At 37.0% G+C, this 26,323-nt stretch overlaps 1 protein-coding gene across 2 annotated transcripts in view; it reads left to right on the top strand.

The window, feature by feature from the left end:
- LOC134216394 (putative gustatory receptor 28a) overlaps window positions 1-18,279 on the top strand; it is a 68,848-nt gene extending 50,569 nt beyond the window's left edge. The window contains exons 1-4 of one of the 2 annotated variants that reach the window (XM_062695293.1): window positions 8,472-9,569; window positions 17,482-17,553; window positions 17,629-17,718; window positions 17,782-18,279. In XM_062695293.1, the coding sequence (XP_062551277.1) occupies window positions 8,508-9,569; window positions 17,482-17,553; window positions 17,629-17,718; window positions 17,782-17,907 (1,350 nt within the window). In that variant the 5' untranslated portion in view covers window positions 8,472-8,507 and the 3' untranslated portion in view covers window positions 17,908-18,279. Of the gene's footprint in view, window positions 1-8,471; window positions 9,570-17,481; window positions 17,554-17,628; window positions 17,719-17,781 lie in introns of those variants that run through there. The other variant, XM_062695294.1, reaches the window with a different exon arrangement.
- The last annotated feature ends 8,044 nt before the right edge of the window (window positions 18,280-26,323 follow it).

Raw genomic sequence — 26,323 nt, 5'->3', positions numbered from 1 at the left:
GAAATGGTTATCTCTCATCACACCTTTTTTCTTTTCCCGCAAACCGATTTCTCGGCGAAAATCAGCGTGAGGGAGCAATCTCTGTTCGTGAGAATGAGTGAGAATTACGATCCCTGATCATGACATTTGCAATGTGCTCATCATCGGTATATACCCAATCCGATGAAATAAGCATATGATCCTAATTTCCATTAACATGAGATCCAAGAGACAAGGTACCCAAAAATATCTTGAGTCAACAGCAAGTTGCACAATGACTATGAGGTTTGTTCGCAAACTGTTTTTGTAGGGCCTTAGAAGCACTGGGCTCACGGACTTAAGTAGTTCAAACATTACGACTTCCAGGACGTTTTGTATAACCTAAAAAGTCTGTAGTAGCTTGTATAAATAATAATTGAAGTCATATCAACCCAATGGACCTACTGGGATATTATATCATACATCATTCATAAGTTGGTTAATTGGATAAATCGAATAATCCGAACTCCAAAATAATAATTGGTCTATAATACATCCATTCCTCTATGAGTCGCTTATGAAAGGACCATTGACTGAAGCATATTCGAGATGTGGAATAGAAGTTCCTTGGAAAATTATTCCAAAGAACCATCAGAGTGACCGAGAAAATATTTTTAGTATGGCATCATTGGCTTCCACGAGTCGACATCAAAATAAAATTTCAATGAAGAATTAGAAATTTTGAGAGACGAGCCAGCTCTGGATTGAAAATTTCTTTAATAGAGAAAAAAATAGAAATTTTCCACAATAAAATAGGAAATTGCCAATAAAGAACAATAATACACACAACAATAATAAATTAGCACTTGCAAAAGCAAAAATTGCAATTATGAAATAAGAATTTCCCATAAACAAATCAAAATGTTCAACGAAAAAACACAAAGTTTTCATGAATAAATCAATATTAGCAAGAAACAATTTTAAAAAAAAATTTCAATTATTTATTTCTAATATTGATGATTCTGAAAACAATACTGAAATTTCTACAGGAATGCTACTCGAAAGAAACAACAGTAGGAGGTTTTATTTGCATCTCTAAGATTACATATTAAATTTGTGATTCTCTGATAAACTTTTCGTTCTAGGAGTTAGGTTCAGATGCTTCGCTGAGGTTAATATCTTAAGAATTTCCAGTAGCTCCAGAGCTATGGAAGGTCCCAAATACTCTAAGGAATCTATAGGGATATTCAGTGATGAACTTTATAGTTATTTAAAAAAAAACACTAATAAAACAATTTAAAAAAAATTAAAAATATAGGGATATTTTGGAAAATTTCTAAACCATTATAAATTTTTCTCGAATTTTTTATAAGATATTCGCGAGTCCACATTTTTTTGTATCCTCCTGATGCATTGAAGGTGTGCGAGTTCTAGATATCCTAATACCTGATACACATTACAACATGATAATGTAATCAAAATTTTCGACTTCATGAAAATTTATAATTTCCATGCTGGGTTTAGTTTAATTTTGAATCAATTGAAATTGTCCATCTTCAAAATTGATCGGATTAATTATATGTTTTAGTTACATAAGTTTTTTTTTAAATTTTTGTACTTGAAAAAACCACGTGGTTATATGGGGGGGGGAGGGGGGTGTCTGCCAAATGACCACGATAAGCCACATGGGGGGAGGGGGGGCTGAAAATCTTCAAAAATATGACCACGTGGTTTCTGGATGGCCCCTTAGTTGCTCTTGAGGCCGTGTGACACTTTCTTTTTTTTTTTTAATTCTTTATTAAAGTGAGTGACACTTTCTACTAATCTCATTCTTTGTATGACACAGTCATAATGATTTCTATTGACCATCTTCCGATTGCCCTTGCTTTTGCGATATGCCAGCCTTATGACGCCTGCTGCCGCCGCTTCTCGGTTGAAGTATATTAGAGAACCTTCCTCGTAGTAGACGTCGATTCTTCGATTTAAAACTTTTGCGGCTGCCGCAATTGATTCTTGTCCACCCCATTCATTCGTCTCCCTGAGACGTCGTAGTAGATTTTCTATTTTTGTTTCTACTGTATGTCCAGATAAGTATTTCAGATCATTGACTGTGTCTCTCAATGACTCGTGATAGTCCTCCATATGGGTCTCAATATGGTCCACTATTGTGTTTCGCAACTCCATTATTCTGCTGTTATGTTCTTCAGATCCAATTTCCGTTCCGTAGTGCTGGTGAGCTATGGAAGAGAATAAGCAATGTCCATCTCCCGGTATTCTCTTCACAAGCACTGCTCCGTCAATCTAGTACATGTGTTCCATTTCGATACTGTTTTCCACGCTGATTATATTGCACTTATTTTTATCTATACACTCCCGTTATCTATGATTCAAGACAATTCAAGACAATATAAACGTTTATTAATATATGTTTTAAATTATTGAATTAAAATATTCTATAGATGTTTTGCTTCGTAACATTTGCCTTGGTTATCCTATATTCCGTTGTTTGTCCTTTCGACTTACCGCGTTACAGGTTATAACTTATTTTAGGTACTTTTGTCGAGTACTTTAAGACTTCCAGAAAAAGTTTTCACTGTAACTTTTGCTTGTTAGTTTTTTATTCATCTCGTCGTATTGAGGTACCGAGAAAGATAGAGACATCGTTTATGAGATATTATCAAAACAGATTATTAACTGTTGAGTTTTATCAAACTATTAGTGGTATTTCAACAATGGCTACTCAACAATGGTTTCGATGTAGTTGAGAACGAATGTCTGTCAATATGTCGTTGAGTTAATAGTATCCTATAAGTTACAATCATGTCATAAGTTTAAACAGTGTTCACGAAATTTCTGTCCAGTTATCTGCTATTTCTATTGTTACAGTCAAGTATAGATAGGTTAGGTTAGGATAGATCAAATAGGTTTGATTCAGCTATTCAGATTCATGGTATCCAGTATTCCTTGGGTGATTACGTCATTAGTCCTATTATAGAGAATGATAGTTGATAAGCGCATCATGTGATCAATCTTCATGTGGTGGTCTTGTAGAAGGAAATAGTGGTACTAGTTATTCAGTTATTCTCTATCTTGTGGCCTGAATGTATTGTTCGGAATATTACACCGAAATATAATAATTATTTAGTAAGGTCTAACTAGGATTACTACATATATTATCATAAATAAATATCTATTTTCTACTTTCTACGGATAAGCGTTGGTTTCAGGGTTTTGTTAGTATTAGAGTTATGTTAGTTAGACCCCTACTTAGCCCTGCCGTCACCTCCAAATTAACTAATAGGCAGTTGTTGTTAGATTATGCGACACTGTTACCATTAGTATACTTAGAGGCGTGGTACCTCAGGTGTCTGGTATAACTGTTGCCATGATTTAAGCGAGATGTGATAAAGTTTCTCTACGGAGTTTGTTTTTGAAATATTATGATAACGATAACGTCATTCTGCTAAACGCAATATCTAAGATAAAGAATCACTACATATTAAATTTTTAGTTTTCATTTTGACACTTGAAATATCATCGTCAAGTCCCTTATCCATGGACAGGTTACAACTTTAGCTTTCCATACACAAAACAATACATAAACACATTTATGGCTCAATAAATAGTTCAATGCTAATATAATGAATGTTATTTCGAGTTTTCTCAGAGTTTGAAATTTTTATTAATTTTAAACTGTCTATAGAATGAATTTAAAAATCTCTACGGTAATATACTCTACTAGAAGAAAATCGAGAAAAATAGCAGGATATACTTAATTTTAAATAGAAACTAACTAAAAGTTAGGTAAATTTTACTCATTTTTTCTAATTTGTGATTACTTAACGTTGGGTTTCCACACTTTACTGCCCTTGTTGAGTGGTTTTGCTCTTCCTTTTTTGACAACATAGGGAAAAGGAAGGAAAATGCAAGAGAAAAAAAGTACCTAAAATTAGGTGCTTTTTTCTAACCGTGTATACATACGAAAGGGCCTTGAGCTGAACTGAGAGTTGTTCGGATCTTCGGATCTTTTGTGTGTCCGTTCATAGCGCCGAGTATGTGGGTATAGCTTTAGAAATAGGCTAGTTGGATTATTTTTGCGTGTGTGTTTCTTATTCCTTTCCGAAGAAGAAATAATTTCTGTTGGTTGGCTAGATGAGGCTGTCGCTTGGCTTGATGGTGGTTGAGGTGCAAATAATAAACGTTCAGCACTGGCTACATACAAGCACAAGCTCGCTTGTGGGACCACGAGCGTGGTATTTTCGTTTGTGCTGTACAAAATACAACAGTGCACGTACTCGAGTGCGTACGCTTAAAGGAGTTTGTGTTTGACAATGATTTCATCAATTTAAGGTGAGCTGCTGAGCGAACATTTTTCATCCGCACCACCACTGCTGCGAAACCCGTTGTCGCTGGGATAGCTTCTGGACGCCTTTGTCCGCTCTCCGTGAAATCCAGACTGAAAATGACGCACGCACGCGAAACACGGGGCTTTTTATACACAGGGAAAACAAAACAAAGGACCAAGTCCGTACCTTACTGCAATATGATGTCCGTGTTGGGGATGTATGAACGGGATTGATTATTTCTGATTTCTGCACCGGGTTTGGAAAGAAATAACATTTTCAATAATTTAACCATAGTTTAACTGTGGTTTTACGCTGATAATCAATAGTATCAACGGAATTGGCAAATTGCTGGAGAGTTTCCGAATCCATTGATAAGCAAATCTCGAAAATCCATCGAAAGATAAAGACGCTATTAGCGTTTGAAATCTCTCCTAATTTCGGGACGGTTTCGAATTTGGAAATTTCCATTTAACACCCTGTATCCGAGTTTTCCTCTTAGACGTAGTTAACGTCAAAAAATCATTCTAACTTCCACGTGAAACTCTATAGTAAGTTTATTGGAATCTCATTAATTTCCACTGTTTTTTAATTTTTATGATTTCTTTAAAGCGCTATGCCTGAAAACTTTCAATGTAGTATAACTGTACGCCACATAACATAAGTGGATCTTCGAACAAAAATCCAATCCAAAAGTTGACCCCCTTTTAATGAGCCAAAACTGTTATAATTGGGAACGGGAACATCGTTCTGTCATTTTCAAGTGTAAACAAATAAGGCATTTTATGAGACGTTTCGTGGTGGCCCGATTATTTACTTCTAGTGTTTTGTTTTGGTATGATTCTGCGTGAACATTCCGTTAGGTCCGAACACAAAATAATGTTTGTAACGTTTTACTTTTCATTCGTGTTTTCTTCAGCATTTAATGCTTAGAATGCAATGCTATGAATAATCTAACGACACGTTTTAAGAATCGTATGAAAAATTTTGTTTTAAAACCCTGGTAGACGAAAAGTAAAACAGGCAGAATTGATGATGGGACCCATCGGAATGTTCAGCGTGAAATTAACAAACAAACGGGCTTCCACTAATTGTCAAAGTAGATAAACACGAGAAAAACAGCTGTTTCGATCTGTCTCATAAAATGCCTTATACCATATGATCAGAAAATTATAACACTTTTTTCCAAGACTACAAAGCGCAAGATCTGTAGCCGAATAATAATGATATTTATTTTCTATCATCAATTTTTTACATTGTTTTTAAAAATGACGGATTGCATCCAAAAGAAGGTCTCTCCTATGCTGTTACTAACCAATTTATATTTGATGAAATCTAAATTGATTTATTTGTAGAGTAAACTTCTATGTTCTGGCGATTTTTGATGAAATGTTCGTCTTTTATCCATTTTAACTTGTTTATCATACGAAAATAAAATTTCTCTGAAATTGATATAATATTTTTGAGTCAGCATGGTAAAAATGTAGATTTTATTCAACATGTGTAGAAAAGTATATTCCTTAGAACTGTTCTACATTAGGAACGAATCTTTATATACGCAGTCTTCGGTTTTTTCGAAAGGATGACGAGGGATACATCAATGTTCGTCTACGATGCGCAACAATCACAAAATAGATAGATTAGAAGCAACATTATAAATTATCAATCGTATGAAAGCAAGCTCACTTATCATAATGCAGAAGAGCATCGCGACTGTGAGGTGTTTCCAATTTGGATAACATATAAAATTAAAATGTGATGATTCAACATTGAAATCAAGATAATCTTTATCATGCCATGAAGCACGTAATCTGAATAGGTTATTACGATGTACGATATTAATGTTATCTCTTTTCATGGCATTCTTTTCATTATTAGAACATTGCTTTTGGGTTGATAGTATTCCGAATATTCTTTACCAAAAGTAGAGCAACTTCAACGACATGTAAAAAGGAAAGGGTCTGTTCACAAATTACGTAACGCTTTTAGGGGGAGGGGGAGGTCCAACTTGCGTTATACTTTGTTACACTAAAAGGTGGGGGAGGGGGTGGGTACTACCAAATGTTACGCATAACGCGAATAAAAATTTATTTGACTGTCTGTTTTTTAATCACTGATTGAAGTAATTGCTGTTGATCGTTATCGTATTTTAGTCATTATCTAAATCAAGCATTCTGACATAGCGGGACTGATATGCGTAAAATACCAAGCGAATATTGTAATTCTCGACACCACAGTTCCGCAAAACTATGTTAATGGTTATGATCGCAAATTCAATTTTCGTTTCTACTAGCTGCATTCTTGATATCCTTGATTTTTGATCATGTGTCGTCCCTATTCTAACAGTGTTCAAAAAATACCAAAACCCAAATGCTTCAGAGCAAGAAATAAAATCTGCCTTTAAAATTTTCTCAGTTACGCGTTACATGGGGGAGGGAGGGGGTACCAAAAATGTTACTTTTTGTTACTAGGGGGAGGGAGGGGGTCAAAAACTTGGAATTTTGCGTTACGTAATTTGTGAACAGACCCAAACAGAAAACATCAAAACAGTGAATTGAACATTTAACTGAGGGTAAATCTAGGTGAGGCATCACCTTTTTAAAAATCGATATTTCTTCAAAATAATCCGATAAATGAAACTCTACTTGTTGTTATTGATAGTTTAAGGAAACATAGTGTAGAAAACTTTTGAAAGACAAAAAGTCGGTTACATACATGTAAGAAAAAAAAGTCAAATTCGGGTGCAATGCCACACCACTGGGAGAGACGCCACAAATGGGAAATTTTTGAGAAATGCGGTTAATAAATATGCTCATGACAATGAATGAGCATTTGATATGCTTTTCGAATAAAAACATAATATTTCAACCAAACACCAAACAAATTCATCGTTTACTGCTTAACAGCCCAAGCGCGGCGTGTTTGTCGAATCAATATCAATACAATATTAAATCAGTTACATACCTTTAACTCCTTTCTTTTCTACTTTAATATTGTTTACCCCAATCTCCAATTAATTAAAAAAAAAACAATTTCAGCTCCTAAACACCCAACGCCACTACACGGTTAGATCAATTTACCCATTAATGGGTACTCTGTTATTGTTGATATTATTCCCACCGTGCAAAATTCACCCATTTTCTCTTAAAAGTGCCATTAAAATGGGGAGAGGCACTTTTTTGAGAAAGTGGGTGAATTTTCCACGGTGGGAATAATATCAACAATAACAGAGTACCCATTAATGGGTAAATTGATCTAACCGTGTAGGGAAAATCTTTTGTATAATTCCAACGCGAATCGTATTCAGATATACAATATAAGTCGCGTGACCCCTTGTTAGATCAAATACTGTTATACTATCTTCTGACGTTTCGATGTTCCGTATAACAAATAAAAAGTGTTATAAGGGTACAACTTTTGCTACCGGAGTTACACATATGTTATGTGGTACGCTTAGTAGAGATAGCATAAATAATGGAGGTAGTGGGGCTTTAATGAGATTTTTCGTAATCATACACTTCACGATTTAAGACTCTACGTCCTGCCAAAAATATACAGTTAATTTAAACTTATCCTATGATTTTGCTAAAGAACTTTTAAATACAATTATTGAACTTGATACAAATAAGTTCCTTGTACCTATAGGTACAAGTAGAGCAACTGTGCCAATGGTGGCGAGTCCAATAACAATCAAAGGATAGCACCGCTTTGGGGATCCAAACAGTGTATCCATTAGTTGTGCAAGAAATTGTTAGTAATTTTTTAAATAACTTATTTTTAAATAACAACAATCTCATTTATGTTAGCAAATTTGTTAGCTGTAAATTTCACCTAAACATCGATTTTTTTGCCTTTCTCGTATACAAAGTATACGTAAAGGCTGTATGAACACCACCAGTGGCGTAGAAAGAAAAATGGTTTGGTAAATCAGGTTTTTTCCGTTACCCTACCTGAATTTGGCATTTAAAAAACGCGAATTAATTGAATATGCATCACATTGAAAGCAACTCACTTCCTCGTACTTTTACCAATAACAAAACATCGAATAATGGTCCTTGGGCGTTAGAAGATTGGGAACCTATTCCTCGAAATTGAATCCAGAAAGGACGAAACAGACTTTCAATGCCAGTATTCTAGTGGCAACCGGAGGATTAAGTTTGTAGTTTTCAATCCAGAGTGTATTAACCACGAGCTAGAAGTTTTAGAATGGCCTTTTTCAAATGGATCCATGAATTGATGAATCCCAAAAACTTCTACGCCGCACAGGCACCAATTTTAAAGTCCACTTTCTTCGGTGGAATGACACCGTTTACCGTTGTAAACCGACGTCGGCATGATTCCGCGCTGCAATGCACCACGTTTGGATACATTAATTCCTGCATCCACGCGTTAACCTTCAGCACGTGCTATATCATAACACTCGGGAAGCAAGAAAGCGTTACAGCTCATTTCTTCGACTCGGAAATAAGCACCCTTGGTGATATCCTGCAACTTATGGTTGGATTAGTGGCACTCATATCAACCTTTGGGTACGGTGTCTTCCGAAGACAAACGCTTATCGATGCGTTCCATGCTTTGGCTAGAACCGACGTTCATTTCAAAGAAATAGGAGTTGAAACCGACTACAGAAGTACGTTACTTTACAACTATGGTCTATTGTTCATCCAGTTAGTCATCAGTTTGACTTACATCTTCGTATCGATCAGCATCGTTACCAGTTCGGGGGTGTTTATCTGTGCTACGACCTGGGCCGCCTTCTTCCTTCCATTCTTGATGATGACTATGAGCATTTCTCTCTTTTTGTGCATCGTAAATCAGAGCAAGCATCGGTTCTACCTTTTGAACAAGATCCTCCGATCCCTCCATGAAATCAGCCTGGATAAGCGTCGGCTCTCGTTCGACGAGAAGCAAATGGAAGTAAAAGTTATGAGGATTCAAAAACCGCTCGGTATTTCGTCCGTTTTCTCCAACACCAATCGGTACATGCCGGATGTCATCAATCAGGTGGCCAATATTCAGAGTGAAATCTGCGATGCCTGCGACTGTGTCGAGAACTATTTTAATGTCCAAATGTTAACGATTGTGACAATTTCGTTCCTGATTGGTGTTTTCGATTCTTACTACATTTTGGAAACGATTTTCACGGACAACTCCAGTGATACGCCATTCACCAAGCTGCAGTTCATTGCATTTTTCCTATGTCAGGGAGTCATGCACGTGGTTGGAGTATTGAAAATAGTTTACGTTAATAGCTTCACCGTTCAGGAGGTAAGATGATACTTTAAAAGTGAGAAAATATCTTGAAGTCTTATGAAGTTATAAAATAGCATTAACATAAAGAACAGTGTTGAAGAATATTATTTCGCGTCATTGACTAATTCGTCTTAAATTCAGAAATAATTTTTAATTCATATTGTTTGATGACCCAGAATCGCTAGGATGATTTTATGGCTTTCTCTAACAAGACTTTGCTAAGAAGCCAAGTCCATACTATCAGTGTTGGTAAAATTATACTTATTTTTCAATCATCGAGCATCCACGAGTGAGCCAGCTAGTTTGCGATTTTTGAAGGAAAATATCGTATGCGAAATCGCATCGTTGCACTCATTTCCAGGAAAAACAATTTGCTCCTAAATATGTTAACCCTTTATAAGGCAGACGAATCTAAACAATAAATTATCAAAAACAACAATAGGACACAATGTTGACATGGTATTAAACTCAAATGTTTGTTTGTTATACATTAAACAGTTCAGAAACATTGAAAAATTGGTGGCAATATAGCAAGCGAGAAAACAGGCAAAAACAAAAATAAATAAAAGATTTTTAAAAATTAGGTTTTACATAAAACCAGTCAAATCAAAGCACGTTACATTTTTTGGTAAAGAGGCCTAGTCGGAAAACGCATCATAAGTAAAAAAAAAATTCGCGCTTTTGTTCCCAATAATTGAAAATCCTTCTTCCACTCGAAACTTACAATCTGTTCGTAAAAAACTGTTCTCAAATTGACATTTCATTTTTTGTATGGCTCAAATTCATCTGGGGTGTTACTAGGAAGCAAATAAAGCAACTACATGGGAAATCATAAGTAGACCGCTTGTTAATAAATAGAAAAACATATAATTTGTTGGTGGCAATATAGTTGCCACTGCCTTATGAAGGGTTAAAACTAATCGGGCCGCAATATTTCGACTAAATAAGAATATCTATGTTCTATACAAAACCGTGAATTCTAGCGCTTAGAATCATAGGGGTGTAACTTCATTGATCGATTATTCTTCGTCGCTGTTTTCTTTTTATCAACGTAGTGAATTTGGGAAGTTTGCCGAAGAATTAATGGTTTGGTGTGATAAAGGATAATTGCGTCTTGCACCAGTAGCCACAATCACAAATTGCTAATTATCTAATACATGCATTCATCTATAAGGTGTTCCGTGTTTTCTTAACACTATCATCCTTATCTGCTATGATACCTTTGTAGTTATTATTTAGTTACTGCCTCTGGCAGTTTGGATTTTTTCTCTGGTAGACTTGAACCATGTAGGAATTACAATGCTTTTAATTTAAACTAAACTTAACTTAATTTATACTAATGGTACAAGGAGCTAATCATTGCAATAGAATTGCAACGATTTTTGTCTAAAATTTGAAGTTACTTTATTGAACATTTGTTGCAATGTCTCAATATTAGAAATTCTCTGAAGTTCATTGGTACTATACTGCCTATGATCGCATATCAGTCCCATATGTATTTTCGTCGTTTTCGAGTTAGAATCTGTAACGGCCATATTCGTCATATATCAAATATCAAGAAAGTTTCAAGATGGAACAAATAGGCTTGATGTATGTTCCTCATTTTCTTCATTTGATGTTTTTTTTCATATGGGACTAATATGTGATCATAGCCAGTATACCACTGAGGCAACTTCAAAATCATGTTCAAAATTTTATTTTAAATCCTCTGAAGTGCCTCCTTTCTGGTATTGTAGCAATTAGTCTATATTGGCACAGCATACAGCATGGCTGGTCTAATTTTCTTTTTGTAAATCAAAAATTTGTTCTTGTTTGTAGCTTCGCTAGACCAATTTATTAGATATTCATTGTGACACTATGTCTGCTAGAAGGCTTTATGGGAAAATTATAAGCTGAGTTTTAGAAGCATTCGGAGTAATATTCCATTTTTGCAAGTAAATGGAAAAAAATAAACTATTTTGCAATCTACTACAGATGACACGAAGGCTTCGCCCTTTGGCTGGAAGGCCCGTGTCATCTGCAAACAAATATTTTTGACTTCCTAGTGGTAACTCAGGTAAGTCAGAAGTAAAAATGTTATGGAATATGAGCCCCAGTTTTGGGAACACCAGCTTTTACAGATTTCGAGTTCTGATAGTTTACCTGCAGTGAGCGATCTGATAAATAATTTTGAATCAGATGTACCGAGAAAAATTTGAATTCATCAAACCTTCATGACAAATACTGTCAAATACATTCTCTATATCAAGAAGAGCAGCTCCAGTCGAATATCCTTCAGATTTGTTGAGTCAAATTAAATTTTTAACTCTTAAGGGAAAGACGGCTTTGGCAGGTTTTGTTCTATTATTGTCAGGGGGGTTTTTGTCGACCAAATTTTATGAAATTTGGCCACAATATTCTTTGATATGCAAAGAATGTTTAGGCCAAATTTGAGCATAATCAGTAATAAAAAATCCCCCTGACAATAATAGAACAAAACCTGCCAAAGCCGTCATTCCCCCTAACTGATGAGTGGTCGAATGCCCATGGCAAAAACCAAAATACTCATCTGCAAAAATAGAATTGTCATTATGTCAAATGTGAAATATATGTCAAATATAGGTGACAGAATTCAACTTAAGTTATATTTATATACAAATTTAATCAAAATATTAACATTTTTATATTGAAGTACTCCAAAAGTATAGACGCCAATGAGTGCCCATGATGATTCTATGCTCATTACAAAGCTGAAAGCAATAGCTTTCTATTAATCACTATTTTGTTTTGCGAAAAGTTGCGATAAGCTACTTTTTTAGCGTTTTAGTTTGAAATGTGCTTCATTCATGTGACACTTTCATAGTCGGCTCTGGACAGTCAATATTCAGTTGAATATTAGTAATTGAATATTATGCACATTTTACAAATTGGTAAATTATCTGAAATCTGAACACGTTTCAAATGAGTAAAGTGATTTATCACACATGACTGAATCCGATTTTCATCCGCGAGGCATTTTCAGTGGTAAACATGAACATAAACAATGCTAATTATGTTTTTTTCTGCACATAGTAAACACATTCAGTGACAGTCGAATGAATGAGTTCGTGGAGTAGTCGTCTGACTATGTCATTCTATGTTTTGAATATTCATGCGATGTTTGTCAAAATTCGGACCGAAGTTGCTTCATGAAGATGAATATTTTAAGCTCTGCTTTCCACTGACCTTTTAAAATATATTATTACGTTGTGAACAAAAGAAATTTAGCAAGCAAATAGATCGTCTTGTCTTAGCCCATGGACAGCCTGTATTTAACGAGCAATTATTTTGATAAGAAAATTATTTAGAGCTTTTTTTTGAAATATCTTCACTTAAGTGAAGTAACATTTTTACATATTGTCATAGGACGAGTTAGTACCCCATTTAATTCCACCACTTGAGTCAAGTTCGAAACACTAAAGATGGTGTTACTGTTGGAGTCGAAATACGTATCTGTAAAATAAGAATCAAATAATGGAATTAAATGGAATAGTACTAACTAGTTTTATGCCATGAGAGATCGTCTTTGTTATGAAACGATCTGTTTCCAAAAACCGAATTTAGAAGTAAAATGAAAGTATTTACTATTCACAAAGATGCCGAAAATCGGCTGTATATTGCCAAAGCAATGCTTCCAACACCCACGATCAAGTCTGTATGTGACAAAAAGCCTTAAAAAACCATGATACAAACATAAAATCGACTTTTAGGGACATTTTGAGGTTTTGGCCATCCTTTGTTCTAGAACGAACCACTGTGCGTTGCTAAGCAAGTTTTTGAGCTTTTTCGCCTTTTGTTAATACCTACAATATTTCCATAAATATAAAGTGCTAAAATTGACTTTGAGGTTTTTCAAGATTTTTTGTTAATTTCCAAAAGGGTTTCGAATCCAATTTTGGGACATTATGATATTTCTCAGAATAGCGAAGCGTTTTTTAATTTCATTTTGCAAATCTCGCCGAAAAACTTTCAACGCGGGGTCGCGAGTACTTTGGTATTTCCTTCGCCTCATATTTTCAAGACGGGTCAGTACCCGAGCAAAGTCTGAAAACATGAAGAGAGCATATAGAAAACATATTTTGATATAGATATCAAATTGAAATCATAATTTGTTTTCAAATATGAATCATCATGACTGATTACATATTTTGATCTCTTTTGGCTGTTGATTTCTAAATTGTATGATCTGACATCAAACTGTGTACTTATTTTGTTATCGGAGCCAATATCAAAATTAGTTTTAGATTTGCTCTCCTCGATAGCAGGGATAGTTTTCGATTTGATGTCACAGTAAGATTTTTCTGCTGCAGATTTTGATCTTTTAACCGTTAAAACAACCAAAAGGATATCAACCTGAGTTATCAAAATTAGACGATTTCACAACAACAAAATTAGTTATCGATTTGCTCTCAAGCTTTGCTCGGGTAGCTAAAGATCGTCGTCAATAATAATGGAGTTGAATTTAATCTCGACATCGACATTTAAATTTGTCAAAGATACGAGAGCATTGTCAATATCACTTTTGGTAATCCCATCAGCCCTATGGTAATTAAAATTCAAGCTGATTGGATTATAAATGGCTTCTTGGGGAAGATCCATAAAGTACGTCACGAAAAAATAGGTGATTTTCAACCCTCCCTCCCCCCCTTCGTCACACTTTTTGTATTACAACTCTAAAAGTTTTGTATGAGTCGCCACGCTGCTCGGAACCCCCCCCCTCCCCCCTAGGAGCGTGACGTACTTTGTGGATGGCCCCTTGTGAGATTTCAAACATCACAGAAAGGTGATCAAAGTCTAGTCAGCATAAGTTGCCAATTGGCCATACAACTTACTTAAATCATTAAAATTTGAATAAAGCATGCTTGTTGAAGGCTACCTTACACCTCGGAGGATTTTTCCGCCGGATTTTAATCCCAGTGCATTTTAAATGGGGCAGAGATTTTGATTTAACCGTGCCCAAATTCTGAAAACATCGCATATGTTAAAATACATGGGGAAAAAATCCGCGGACCAAATTCCTGAGATATGAGGCTAATAACGGAAGTACTTCATAATCGTACTTAGCCGTGCGGTAAGATGCGCGAATACAAGGCAAGACCATGCTGAGGGAGGCTGGGTTCGATTTCCGGTGCCGGTCTAGGCAATTTTCGGTTTGGAAATTTTCTCGACTTTCCTGGGCATAACACGATATGTACGTGTTAGCCTCATGCTATACTAATGCAGAAATGATATCTTGAATTAGAAACCTCGCAGTTAACAAATGTGGAAGTGCTTAACGAACACTAAGCTGCGAGGCGGGAATGCCCTATTAGGGGATGTAATGCCAATTAGGAAGAAGAAAGAAGAAGACTTCATAATCGTTCGGGTCTGCTGGTGCGTTCCTCATTCTCTGAATTATTTCAAGAAACCTGCCCTGACGTTAGGTTTTTTGCTGGGCATAAGAAAAGACGGGTGGCACTCAATATTGATTCAATTTGTGTTTATCGTTCCAAGATTTTTATTACTTACGCAAATTGTCTTGATTTGTAAAATAATTCTAATTTTTATTCTCCAGAATACCCTCAAATTTATCCAAGTTCCCCTTTTCCTCTGATATTTCGGATATGGTACAGTAGATTCCCCAGACTTCACAGATTAATTATGGAATGTGGGACGTTTTCTGGGAGGCCTGGCAATGCAGGACAAGTAGGCTGAATCCGGGACGTCTGGTCACTTAATTTCAAGGGGAACGCAGTGTTATTACCGATCCCACACTTTTTGAGATGAGCGTAACTTTACGTTGAACGTTTTCATTTTAGCTTCAAACATGTCTTTTTATCCACTATGTAGAAACGGTAATATGTCAACAAATGAGAAGAGATCGTTAGGTGGAGTGAAAGTGAAAGTGAATATGGAATGGGAAATAGTAACAAGACTGTCATTTTAGATTTACCAATAGTTAGGAGGAGGAGGAAGGGGTTCTGCCGCAGGGAGTGGATGGAAGTATCGTGTCTCCCATCCTCAAACAGGACGATAAGCTACACAGTTGAAAATTCTGAAATTGACACGCTATGGAAATATTTGAACTCATATTTTTGTGTACAATAGTCTTTAATTTTACATCCAACTTTTTCTTGCATGCACTATTGAATACGAGCATAGTAGCTCTATTGATTGTAGCAACTACGGCCACGGTGCTTCATTTACCGTTATTATGAAAAAAATATACCATTCAATCGAAAGCCGCCATTCGATTCCTACTATGATTCTAATTTTTTTTAATGCAAAATCAATTGATTCTCTACCCACATGTACCAACGACTACACTCCGTGTTGTCCGGAGCAAAACCGAATGTAATGTCTTGTTCCAGGTGGCTCGTTCTTGGACCGCCAGTCACCAGTCTCCCTGCACGCCGGCCGCACGCGCATCTTCCTCGATTGCACACAGCCAGCGAATGTGGTGACTATCCCGGAGCCGACGTCCTCTTTCAGGTTCTAAGCTTTCCGGCATAAGCACTACATGTCCAGCCCACTGTAATCTGCCGTATTTTATCAGCCTGCCGATGACTGCATTTTTGTACACTTGGTAGAACTCGTGATTCACGCGTCTGGCGCTCACTATTTTCCACCACACCGCCAAGTATTGAGCGCAGTATTTTCCACTCAAACCCTCCGAGAATTCGATAGTCTGAATTTTTTAACGTCCATGCTCCGTACAGGGCGCTGCATCCAAGGTACTCTTCCAAATTTTATGCCTTCGACTAGCACCGATTGCATGAGAGTTCGTGAGGCAGTGGCAGGTGGGATTCACAGACGAACGCTCTACAATGGATCAGGAGCCCGTATGTTAAAAAATAAATACGCGCAGAGGTTTACGAGGTCTTCCGTGCATGCATTGATATTATGGCACATAACTTTGAGAAGATTGAAGAAGCCTGGAGAGGAAACGGAAGCGGATCAGACTGGTCATCAACGGATCAAAAACAAAATACATGATAGGAGAAGACAACGTGAGGCACCCACCACGAGTTTGTATCGGTGGAGACGCAATCCAGGTGCTTTGGGCTTACTTGTGACCGCCGAAAACGAGACCCAGCAGAGAAATGCGGATACGCATCCAGGCAGGAAATCGTACGTACCTTGGCAAGATCGAAAAGAAGGTTCGAAAAATGTTAATCAGACCGGTAGTCCTCTACGGACACGAGACCTGGACGATGCTCGTGGAGGACCAATGCGCATTTGGAGTTTTGGAAAGAAATATGGCCATTACCATCTATGGTGGGGTGTAGATGGCGAATGGTAAATGGAGGAGGCGAATGTACCACGAGTTGCATCAGCTGTTGAGAGAACCATCCATCGTTCACACCTCGAAAATCGAACGATTGCGGTGGGCCGGGCACGTAGCCAGAATGTCGGACAAAAACCCGATGAAAATGGTTCTTTACAACTATTTAACGACAATGGTGTGACGCGAGCAAGATTGATCGATCAGGTGGAAGAGGAAAAGGAAGTAATAAATAAAATAATATAAATTAAAAAATAAAATAATATCACAAACAACAAAAAATTAAAGTTCAATACTGCACGATAGTCTGTGAATTGTTGCTGTTATTGAAACACAGTCATTTTGTTTACGTATGGACGCAGATCAAAGGCTGTTCCCTAGCACTGTACAGTTGAAGTCCCAGAAAGAAACTCTTTTGGTAACATCTGGAATGTTTTAGAAGTCTGCAAGTTGTCTGAACAAAATTTAACTCGTACTGTACCACAGTAACACTATGGAACTCACATCAATATTAGAATAACATGGCAGCCATTCGGAACAATTTAAGCACATTCCAAAAAAATTAAATGTATTCGATTCCCATAATAAAGTAGAAGCTACAACAACGTGATTGACAATAGTTTCTTTTCTTTTCTGTAATTTCAGAACAAACAAATTGCAGTTAATGTTCACAAGTTGATCAACGTAAACCATTACGATGAAGAGTTAACAAAACAGGTGCACATTTTTTTTAATTTCAAATTTTTCATCGGTGCAGTACCTAAATGAAACGACTTGTTCTTTTATTCACAGCTTACGAATCTATCGCTGCAACTGAACCACAGAAAAGTGGCTTTCACGGCTTACGGTTTTTTCAAGCTAGACTTCACTCTACTTTTCACGGTAAGGTCAATTCCTATTTTCGACTTAATCTCCCAAAGAATGATCATTTTCCTTGTTTCACAGCTTGTTGGAGCAGCAACTACGTATTTGGTTATTCTCGTACAGTTTAGCCTTAATCAGTCCCAACCGTGCGATCCTAAGATGATATCTGCCATCACGGCGCATCGAAATGCAACGAAATCACCTTAAGAAGATGTGCACAAATTAAATTGAACATACCGTGCAATGTCCACTGATGGTTGTAAACCTTCAATAATGCGGTTGAGATTTTATTTGCTGTCGTAGATAGGTTGTCGCAAACTACATGTTGAAGAAAATCAAATGAATTATAGAGCCTTTGAGTCTCAAAATTTCGAGAATTAGCACTGTTGTAGAAAGTACAATGCCAGCAGATGAAAGCGTTGTATACAATATATTCATCAAGGGAGCACAATGAATACTACATATTAATAAGTGTGATGAAGGATTTGCAATATTAGTATCAATGTTTTTTTCATGTATTCCTTAAATATACCGATTTGATAGACGATAAAATAAACTTTTTCTAATGTCGCATGTTTCCATTGGTTATTGGTTTTGTCCCCTTTAAAAGCCGATTTACCCTAGTTCTATCTGAACCTGGTTCATTTCAAATAAATACATTTGTATCATAAATTGGCAGGCTGAGTTGTGCGAGACACTTTGGGGACCCGTAGCTCTCAAGTTTTATATTTTATAAGTTTATCATCTTATCATTAACAGTTAGTTAGGAAGGGACATAGACCCTAATAATCATAGCGACTCAAGGTTAGATATAATTTAATTCTGGACGGACGGGGTGGGGATTTGGGTTTAAGTTATTTCAGCTGCACATCCCGAAGTTTGCCTGACCACTCTGACAAAGATGTTCCAATTGAGCTTAATTTTAGGCTATATTCCGAGTGCATGGAGGGGAGTGCGTATCACAATGTCACATTCATTATAAATCATCCCCAAAATCCTTCAGACCAATTAGCTTATTGTCCATCATATTAAAAATAATGGAAAAACTAATAGATTAGCAAATACAATCATCCTATTTAACGAAAACTTCTCTAAGCAGAAGATTCGCGTTTCAGGAAGGAAAATCTTCAGTAACAAACAGCGCTTCATAAGTTAGTCACAAAATTGGAAAGATCTTAGCAAAAGAAAATTCACTTGCAACATTCCTTGACATTGAAGGAGCGTTCGATAACACATCTCACTGTTCCATGAAGAATGCTATGTTGAAACGAGGTTTCGATGTATGAATGAATTATTGGCAGTGGCAGATTTTCTATTCGCCGCTTCGACATTCAAGCGCTGTCGTATATGCGCAAATAGCCAGCATGAGTTAACCGCCAGAAATTTGTATGGCGAAAGACATCTAACGCGGGTTTTCTCAAGATTAGGAACTTTTCATGAAAAACTATTTGGTACCGGTTATGAAGGATGGTGTCCGCTACTACGCCTACCAAATATTTTTTCGATTAAGGTGCTTAATTTCGAGTAATCGAACCGTAGATGCCTTTCGCCATACTGATTTCAGAAAGTTAACTCCTAGTGTGCCGCTGTAAGCACGCTCAAAGCAGGCGATTCACTGTTGACTGGATTGGTGAGATGAGAAATATCAGCAAACCTTGGAAGCTCATCAATTAGTGTGAGAGCGGTAAAAGGGAGTCCTCAAGGAGGCGTGCTATCACCTCTATATTTTATATTTATTCAGACTAAGGCCGAAGTGGCCTGTGCGGTATATGAGAGTCGTCTCCATTCTCCATTCGTTGTCGAGAACTATTTTCACCGGGTTACTGTCCAACATTCTGGCTATGTGCCTGGCCCACCGCAGTTGTCCGATTTTCGCGGTGTGAACGATGGATGGTTCTCCCACGTACGATTTCCAGCCACTATGCGTCTCCGAATTTCTCTGCTGGTATCATTTCCGGCAGTCACCAGTGTGCCCAAATACACAAATTCTTTTACCACCTCGATTTCGTCACCACCGATGCAAACTCGATGTGGGTGGCTCACATTGTCTTCTCTTGAACCCCTTCCTATCATGTACTTCGTCTTCGACGTGTTGATGACTAGTCCGATCCGCTTAGCTTCCCTCTTCAGCCTGATGTAGGCTTCCTCCATCTTCTCAAAGTTACGTGCCATAATATCTATGTCGTCGGCGAAGCCAAATAGCTGGACGGACTTATTGAAAATTGTACCACTCGTGTCAATCCCTGCCCTTCGTATTACTCCCTCCAAAGCGATGTTGAATAGCAGACACGAAAGACCATCACCTTGCCGTAACCCTCTACGCGTTTCGAAGGGACTCGAGAATGCCCCTGAAACTCGAACTACGCACATCACCCGATCCATCGTCGCCTTGATCAGCCGTATCAGTTTATCCGAAAATCCGTTTTCGTGCATTAGCTGCCATAGTTGATCCCGATCGATTGTATCATATGCGGCTTTGAAGTCGATAAATAGATGATGTGTGGGCACGTTGTATTCGAGGCATTTTTGAAATACCTGACGTATGGCGAACACCTGGTCTGTGGTAGAGCGTTCACCCATAAATCCCGCCTGGTACTGCCCCACGAACTCTCTTGCAATTGGTGTTAGTCAGCGGCATAAAATCCAGGTCCATCACCATACCGCCATCTTTGTCTACCACATCGCCATTCAGGTGTTCTTCGTAGTGCTGCCGCCGCCTTTGGATCACCTCACGCTCGTTCGTAAGAAGGTTCCCGTTTATATCCTTACACAGAGAAAAAAAAGTTGGGATTCTAACATTTTTCTAATCTCATTTCAAAAACCCAGAAAATTTGGTATTTTTAATAGCTAAAACATTTCAATCAAATGCTAAATTGATGAATTTAGTTTTTATTCAGTCTAAAACTTTGATTTTGACAGTGCAATCTCTCAGAAAAAAATTTAAAAAAAATTCAAACAAACTTCAAACTTCCACACTTTTGGCAACACTGGCCGTATAAATAATGCATCTGTCAGCCATCGACTATATCTGTTAGTGACAGCGGAAGAAAAAAACGGTTTGCTTTTCTAGTTTTATTTTCGCAACAGGTAAAAATGAGTGAATAGATATATTTTCGGATATATATATATATTATATTATATATATATATATATATATATATATATATATATATATATATATATATATATATATATATATATATATATTAGGTGGCTCAAATTACTGTGGGAAAAACTTTGTTCAATTTTTGTGATGGGGCTCTTATTCGGTTCTATTTGATGGACTGATGCTCTGGACAAAATTTCAGCCAAATCGGTCAACGTTTGGCCAGTGCTAAACTCGTTGGAAGTTTATATGGAAAAATGTATGCAGAAACATCCAAAAACAGTAAATTGCAGCTGGACTACACAACTTACGATGCAGAACTATGATACTCATTCAGATCTTGAAGAATTTCATACAGAATGTTATTCAGAAAACCGCGAGAAGATTAGAGTTTGCCCGGCTAATTTATTAGAATTTCTCTGATGTGAGGTTTGAGAAAATTTCGTTTCTTTTACCTTTGAAATGAAATAAATTCACCCCTATAACACTCCAGTAAAATGCTAATATCTTTGCGTAATAAACTCTAATCTTTTTGCCGTTTTCAGCATAACATTCTGTATTTTATTTTACAAAAACTGAATGAGTATCATGGTTCTTCATCGTAAATTGTGTCGTCCAACTGCAAATCACTGTTTTCGATGTTTCTGCATACTTTTTTTCCATATAAACTTCCAACGAGTTTAGCACCACCCAAACGTTGACCGATTTGGCTGAAATTTTGTCCAGAGCATCAGGGCATCAAATAGAACCGAATAAGAGGGCGGCCCATCAAAAAAATTGAAAAAGTGTTTTTTGAGCCACCTTAATAATTATATATAGAGCAGGGGAGAAGGCGGAGCACTGAATCCCTACCCCAACATGTGCGACATCTGGATTTGGTTCTAAACTGTAAACAACAGTGTTAATTCTCTACCACCTTTTTGTTATGGCGAGTCAATTTTTATGCACACTTTTGTTTTCGATATTTTATCAAAATTAAACACACAATCATGCAACAACATAACGATGTGGTATGCTTGAGATACCTGCTTGATTATAGGGACTCGAAAAAGAATTTTTGTGCATTAACTAACCGAATATAAAAATGTTCGCATTAACGATTGCGCCCTAACAGCGGTTCTAAGCTTCGATGCAGAGTACACGAGCTTTGTTCGCCAGTGACAGGCGTATGAGGCCCTTGATATAGAGGTAGTTTGTTTCACAATTAGTTAATAAAGGTGCAAAACTGCAAAAATGTACATTTAAAAAATATTTGTATCGTATTTGCAGATTTACTTACAAGAAGTGGACGAAAACGTTGTGCATCAGGGCATCAATTGCAACAGCCATGCCACTGACGCAGGAATCTGAACCATAACACCAGCACCGCCGCCTCTATAGACGAATCCAAGTAAAAATAAGAAGAAGACACACGACGGTGTTAACTTTGACAGATCCTACAGCACAGCATAGGAAGATCATTTTAAAATGCTTATAATAAATTCTAGACAAAATGTAATTAAAATCTGATTGAAGTATGATACGGAAAAAGTTCCGAACTGTATGATTAATACCGTCGTGTGTCTTCTTCTTATTTTTACTTGGATTCGTCTATTGGCATCGTCTCCGTCCGCACCTGGAAGAACTTCTCCAGTCCCTTGGAGGCAAGTTCTACGTTGACGTACGAAGCCACGCTTTAGTGTCAGACAAAGTACCAGACATTACCATCAAAAATCAATGGATGTTCCTACAGCGGTGCTACATCATCGTCGGATGTCGACGATATGGCTTACGTCACTTACGATTCCCACAACTATAATAGTGATGTTCTCACATGACTACGGAATCGGCGGTGTAGGCAACTTGCAGAATGGTCTTACCTAATAAATAGTAATGTGGAAGTTCGGGCATAAATGCTGGTGCATCTGATAGCGAGCGACGAAAACTCAATGAGATGGAGTTAGGCGGACAATAATCGTGGAAACGCTCGTAATATAGGGAATATAGGGCACTGCACGGGCTGCTTTGTCTCTTTCTCGCTGCAAAGAAATTAGAAAACAACAAGGCCAGTAAACGTCAAAATTTATGAGGAACGAAAAAGAAAGAGATGTCTCCGTGCAGTGCCCTATCCAGCTTTCCACGCTCGGTAATGGCGGCTTGCTGCTGTGTAAAAATCAATCGGTCACTGTACTGTTTGACACTAGCTGGAGGAAAGCTCACTGGAGTTTCTGGGTGAGGGGAAGGAAAAAAAGGCCTTTTCGCCAGTGAGTTTTCCTCCAGCTAGTGTCAAAAAGTACAGTGACTGATTGATTTTTGCACACCGACAAGCCGCCATTACCGAGCATGGAAAGCTGGATAGGTGGCAGCGAGGGTAGCAGGAAAGATCGGCAATTCATGGTGGCTGAATATTGTGTATCCGGAATAAATTTATACCGCTTTTTATACCGAAGTTGGATTTTTCTCCAGATACAGGCAACTTTCCCAACTTCGGAAGTAGTGCGCTGAATTTGCCTAAAGATGCGTTAAACAACGCATCAATTAGTTTGACAAATAAAACTTCGGAAGAAAGTTCGGTTCGGAAGTCCCGACTTCCGAATTCTAAGTTGGTGCTACGCCGACAATATCAACAGGATTCAAATTGAAGGCGGGAAATATGAGCATAAATAAACGCTGTATTTTAAAATAAATAAAAATAAAATGTTAATTATAAAATAATTCAATTCAAGTGTACACACCAAAATTTCATCTCTCGTTCCAGCAAAACAGTTTAACAATAAACTTGTTTGCTGAAATCCAGCAGTCGTGTAAAAGTTTTACTGATAATCAGCAAAGTCATGTTATTGCTGGAAATCCAGCACCCACGGTTTGCACCCACACACCAAAATTTCATTTCTTGTTCCAGCAAAACGGTTTGCTGGTTCTAGATCAGCAATAAATTCGTTTGCTGAAATCCAGCAAAAACAGCAAAAGTCATGTTGTTGCTGGAAATCCAGCAATCGTGGCTATCTGTCAAACTGAAATCATGCATCAGAGATAAAAATACGCGTAAAGACGTGGCCGCCATACTCGCTCTGTTCCCGCTGCTTTTCTCTAATTTAAACATTTAAAGTGGATTCGGACGCTGGACTACGGCTTTTTTTTTCAACATCCACCGCGAGAGATTTTATCGTTTGATTTAGTGCTTTTTATTTGTATTTTCATGAAAGTATTTTCAATAAAAATTGATGATTATGAGTGAACCAAAATTATCGGTTATTTACTATGACATGAATCAGCAGCAGATCAAGTAAAAATCTAATAGGACATTTATTGCTTGATCACAATAGCTGATATAAATATGTCATGAGAAGTCATCTCATCTCATTATTGTTTAATTGCTCTTTTTAATTCATTGTATACTAATGTAATATGAGTATTAATGAAAACAAATTGCTGGAAATACAGCAAATTATTTTGTTTCTAGTTTTACTGACCGTCCAGCAAACTGTTAGCGACATTGCTGAAAATACAGTAATGTATCTGTCATTTTTATGATTTTCATATTTGCTGGAAGAACAGCAAAATAAATTTTGCTGGATAGATTGCTGGTTTTACAGCTCGGCAAAATCCAGCAAAATTTTGCTGGATTCCAGCGGAAAAAAATTGGTGTGTTTATAATTTGATGCGCTTTGCAATTTATATTGTGCTGAATTTTCAGTAATAAAATAAACTTGCTGGAAATACAGCAAATTATTTTGTTTTTGGTTTTGCTGACCGTCCAGCAAACAATTATCGACATTGCTGTAAATACAGTTAAGCACCTGTCATTTTCGTGATTTTTATGTTTGCTGGAAGAACAGCAAAATATATTTTGCTGGATGGATTGCTGGTTTTACACACCAAAATTGAATTTCTCGTTCCAGCAAAACAGTTTGCTGATTGAAAACCAGCAATAAAACTGTTTGCTGAAATCCAGCAATCGTTTAAATGATTTACTGAAAATCAGCAAAAGCAAGTTATTGCTGGAAATCCAGCAACGGTGTTCATCTGTCAAATTGAACTCATGCGTCAGAACACGCGGAAAGAGCACGGTCACCATATCTGCTCCATTTCCGCGTGTTTGCGTGTAAACCGTTTTTTATTTTTTTATTTGAACCAGAAATTTCTAAGCTATCCGTTAACGTGAGAAAGGTTACCTTCAGCTTTGAATAAGCCGTTTTTTCTTATTTGCGTTAAAATAAAATAGAATGATTGGAAATAAAAAGTGATGCTTGTCGGTGGAGCAAAATTATTGGCGAATGAGATGAGGTTATCTCCTAGGACATGTATCAGCAGTCGATCAATCAAAAATATATTTCAACTTTTATTTCTTTATTTTATCGAGGATTTTATTCACTGATATATGTCCAAAGAAGTTATCTCATTCTCATAATTCATATTATTATTTATTCATTATAAACTCTTGATTAACGTTGTGCTGACATTTCAGTACACATTAATGAGATTAAATTGCTGGGAATACAGCAAATCATTTTGATTTTGATATTACTAACCATCCAGCAAATCGTTATCGACATTGCTGAAAATACAGTTATGTACCTGTCATTATTATGATTATCACGTTTGCTGAAAGTACAGCAAAATAAATTTTGCTGGATGGATTGCTGGTTTTACAGCTCGGCAAAATCCAGCAAAATTTTGCTGAACTCCAGCGAAAAATATTTGGTGTGTAGCATCGAGCTCCATTGCGCTTTAAACAACACAAAAACTTTGTGTGCATGTCTTATCCGGCATTTTACGTCCGGTAATGGCCGCCACAATTTGACTCACTTTTTAGTAGGATGCATTCGATTTGACGTTTGGCTTGTGTCGTATGACACCGCAGCGATCATCATCATCATTATGATGATGAAAACTTATCGTTTTTATGTCATACGACACAAGCCAAACTTCAAACTGTTTCCACCCTACCAAAAACTGAGTTGGATTGTGGCGGCCATTAGCGCTCGTAAAATGCTGGATACGCAAAGCAAGAAAATGGAACTTTTTTTCACTGTCCTGGAATTACCGAGGCTTTTATCATCGACATCTACAATCAGTTCTTCATTCTAGCTGCAGGATTTTATTTTCACATTATGCTAACATTCGACCACACTTGTTAGCGGAACATCCATCATCATCAATCTGGTGCTGAAACCAAAAGACACTGATCGCCTTGTAGCGTACATGTCTTGGAATTAAAATGTTTCTTCAACCTAAAACATAAAAATAATGTTAGTTTTCAAATCTTAAATAGTTTGTTCCTAATTTTGAAATTCTTTCAGTTTTGTAGAGTTGTGAATATTGCTTTTTGCATTGAAACTTTTCGTTTCGTCACTGAAATCATTGACACTTGTCTTCAGCGACTGCTTCCGCGATAGAGCATTTGGACATTTTATTCACTCATACATCTATATTACTGTCAAAATGTGCATTTGACAATTAAATTTTCAGCTAAAAGCTCTATTTTTGACACCGGTGCACTCACACAACCAATCGACATCAGTTGTCAAAAAATCA

Source organism: Armigeres subalbatus, chromosome 2 (genome assembly GCF_024139115.2).
Source record: "Armigeres subalbatus isolate Guangzhou_Male chromosome 2, GZ_Asu_2, whole genome shotgun sequence".
Classification (NCBI taxonomy): domain Eukaryota; kingdom Metazoa; phylum Arthropoda; class Insecta; order Diptera; family Culicidae; genus Armigeres; species Armigeres subalbatus.
Note: the sequence above shows the minus strand (reverse complement) of the source record. Positions and strands in the feature narration are given on the sequence as shown.